This window comes from Cynara cardunculus (genome assembly GCF_001531365.2).
Source record: "Cynara cardunculus var. scolymus isolate 2C chromosome LG 4, CcrdV1, whole genome shotgun sequence".
NCBI lineage: Eukaryota > Viridiplantae > Streptophyta > Magnoliopsida > Asterales > Asteraceae > Cynara > Cynara cardunculus.
The window spans coordinates 12,624,404-12,627,424 of NC_037531.1; the positions used below are offsets into that span (position 1 = coordinate 12,624,404).

At 35.9% G+C, this 3,021-nt stretch overlaps 1 protein-coding gene across 1 annotated transcript; it reads left to right on the forward strand.

The window, feature by feature from the left end:
• Positions 1-819: 819 nt before the first annotated feature.
• On the forward strand, positions 820-1,824 carry LOC112510887 (cytosolic sulfotransferase 5-like). Its single transcript, XM_025116238.1, has one exon. It carries the CDS (start codon positions 820-822, stop codon positions 1,819-1,821), a length of 1,002 nt encoding a protein of 333 aa, XP_024972006.1. The 3' UTR covers positions 1,822-1,824.
• Positions 1,825-3,021: the final 1,197 nt, after the last annotated feature.

Sequence of the window (3,021 nt, forward strand, 5' to 3'; positions counted from 1 at the left end):
TTAATGACAATGATTATTTACTTATAAATAGTTAATCAGGTTATTTACATATACTGTATTTAATTATCATTAATATTTCATTTATTGTATATTGACTGCAATAAGGGTTTTTTACATGCAAACTAAAATATATTATATTGATTTGTTTAATCATTATCGTCATTTTATTTATTTATATTCATTATAATCAATTTATTATTATGTAAATAAAAAAACATATTATTTATATTGAGTATCACGTACCGCTTTATATGATTAAATTTATAGAACCAAAAAATAAAGTGCCTTATCTAAAATCGTTGTAATAAGTTTATATGACGTTTTTGAGTGTCTTAGTAAGTTCTTTAAGACATTTTTAATAAATAGCGTCCAATTGACAACTTTATAGGAGACTATTTGAAAAATGTTTTATAAAAAGATGAACATAAAATTACTAATGTGACGCTTTATATTAAAAGAGTTCTAAAACACTTTTTAAGACGTCCAAAAACGTCCTATGAACTTATAAAAACGTCCTATGAACTTATAAAAACGTCTTTAGATAGGACGCTTTATCTGTTGATCCTAAAAGTTTAGTCATATAAAAAGGTCTATTAAAATACTTAGAAATTGATGACCTCCTAAAAACCTAATTTTCTTGTAGTATAAAGATTTCTTAAAATTCAGCCCATGACAAAAGCTTGTAATTAACGGAATATGAGGATTGTAATCATAATTTTTGACATACCTGACCGAATCTGTAATTCACTCTTGATTTGATTATAAATATCCGGTTGACATACAACAACATCAACTCCAGTTGTTCTTACTTTCCTCATCATGTCAACTCCACCAACACCACCACAATCGAAAGAAGATGCGGAATACAACAAGATCTGCGAGGAACATCAACACTTGATACAAATTACACTTCCCAAAGGCAATGGATGGATGGTGCAACACCTCTGTAACTACAATGGCTTCTGGTTGAACACCTATATCATCAAAAACATCTTACTTCTCAATGCCTTCTTTAAACCTCGATCTTCAGACATCTTCTTGGCCTCGTTCATGAAGTCTGGCACCACCTGGCTCAAAGCACTCATGTTCTCCACCCTTAACCGCCACCGCTACACCTTCTCCGACCACCATTTGCTCCGCCACCACCCACAAAGCACTTTCCCTTATCTCGACAGCGAATGCCATCCCATTGCTGATTTCACCCACATCCCTTCACCTCGACTCTTTGCCACCCACTACCCTCGCCTCCTCTTACCTTCGTCCATGACTTCCTGTAAGTTTGTATACGTGTGTAGGGACCCAAAAGATGTGTTGATTTCGAAATGGCCTTTCGCCTGCAAAATCAGATCGAAAGATCTGATGCCTCTAACGTTTGATGAAGCATTTGAGCTTTTCAGTGAAGGAGTGTCGGAATGCGGGCCGTACTGGGACCATGTTTTATCATACTGGAAAGCAAGTTTGGAATCTCCGGATACGATTCTGTTCTTGAAGTATGAGGAAATGAAGAGGCAGCCCGCGGTGGAGCTGAGAAAGTTGGCGGYGTTCATGGGGAAACCGTTCACGGTGGATGAAGAAGAGAACGGGGAAGTAGAGAAGATTGTGGAGCTGTGTAGCTTTGAGAAGTTAAGTACTTTGGAGGTGAACAAAAATGGTGTTGAAAAGCTTGGTAAGCTAGCGGTGGTGGAGAAGGCGGATTTTTTCAGGAAAGGAGAGGTTGRAGATTGGAAAAACCATTTGAGTGAGGAGATGAGACAACGTATTGATGGAATTACTGATGAGAAGTTGAAGGATTCTGGGTTGATTCTTGGTGCTAGGGTTTGAGTTTGATCGCGATCATCATCGATGGCTTCTTCGATCTGTTAGTCTTCAATAATTTCAGCCCCATGACAAAATCCATACTCACATCCTCCCACGGCACCATAGGAACGGGAAGAGGGGTGTAGAGACCAGTACGTTGGGACGTCAATTTTGCTATATATAGGACAAGTCCGACAGCTCAAGCTGTAATGGTTTATGTTCCTTTCTATTTTGGGCTAAAAGAAGCACTTATTTAGTTAAGCAACAATCTTATCACGCCCAAAATGTCTGCTTAATCCTCCATCATGAACCTCCTTAATAATTTCCCATTTTAAGAAACTATTAGGAATGCATAAACGCTTGTTGTTGAAGACAAATCCGTCATGAAAAACGAATTTCTTTGTATGCTCCATCTGTACATTCATCGGTTACACAACAAAAGAAGTTGTCGTCTTTATACATCCTTTTAACCTCTTCAAATCCCGAAATCTTAACAACAAAAGTGGAGTTTCTAATCTTAACCCACTTCCTCGCTTCATACACATGCGATAACCCCAACCTGTTGCACCTTAAGGATGCAATAAACATTGTCGTCGCACCACACTGATGCAATAACATAACTCCTCGCATCAAGCTGATGCAATAGCCTAATTTCCTCGCATCATATTGATGCGACAACATAATCTCATCTCAGTACAGTGATGCGATAACATTAACACATATGATCGAAAATCTCATATATAAACTATTGTGTATGCCACTCTTGTCCAGTATATGTCTCTCATGATTATGCCACCCTTAGTTCAAAATATACACCTCTCCTGATTATGCTACTCTTATTCCAATATACACCTCTACTAAATATGCCACTCTTATTTTAATCAATTGATAACAATATAACAAAACCCAAATTTATGTTAATATATAGAACATAACAATTTTGAAACCACCCAAATACAAAATCATACAGTTCCTTATCAAAAGCAATCAAATGATGCTTTAAAGTAAAAACTCACCTTGTAATACAAAGAGATCGAAGATTTTCAACAACAATAAATTATCAGATAAAAATCAGTATATTGGAACCCAAGAACAAAACATACTTCTTAAGACCTTTTTCTCTTTTAAAAAAGAAGAGATAATGACACATATAAATCCATACTATATTATAATGCATTTGGCTAAAACTCTTAAAAACTCTTAAACTCTTAAAACTCTTAAACC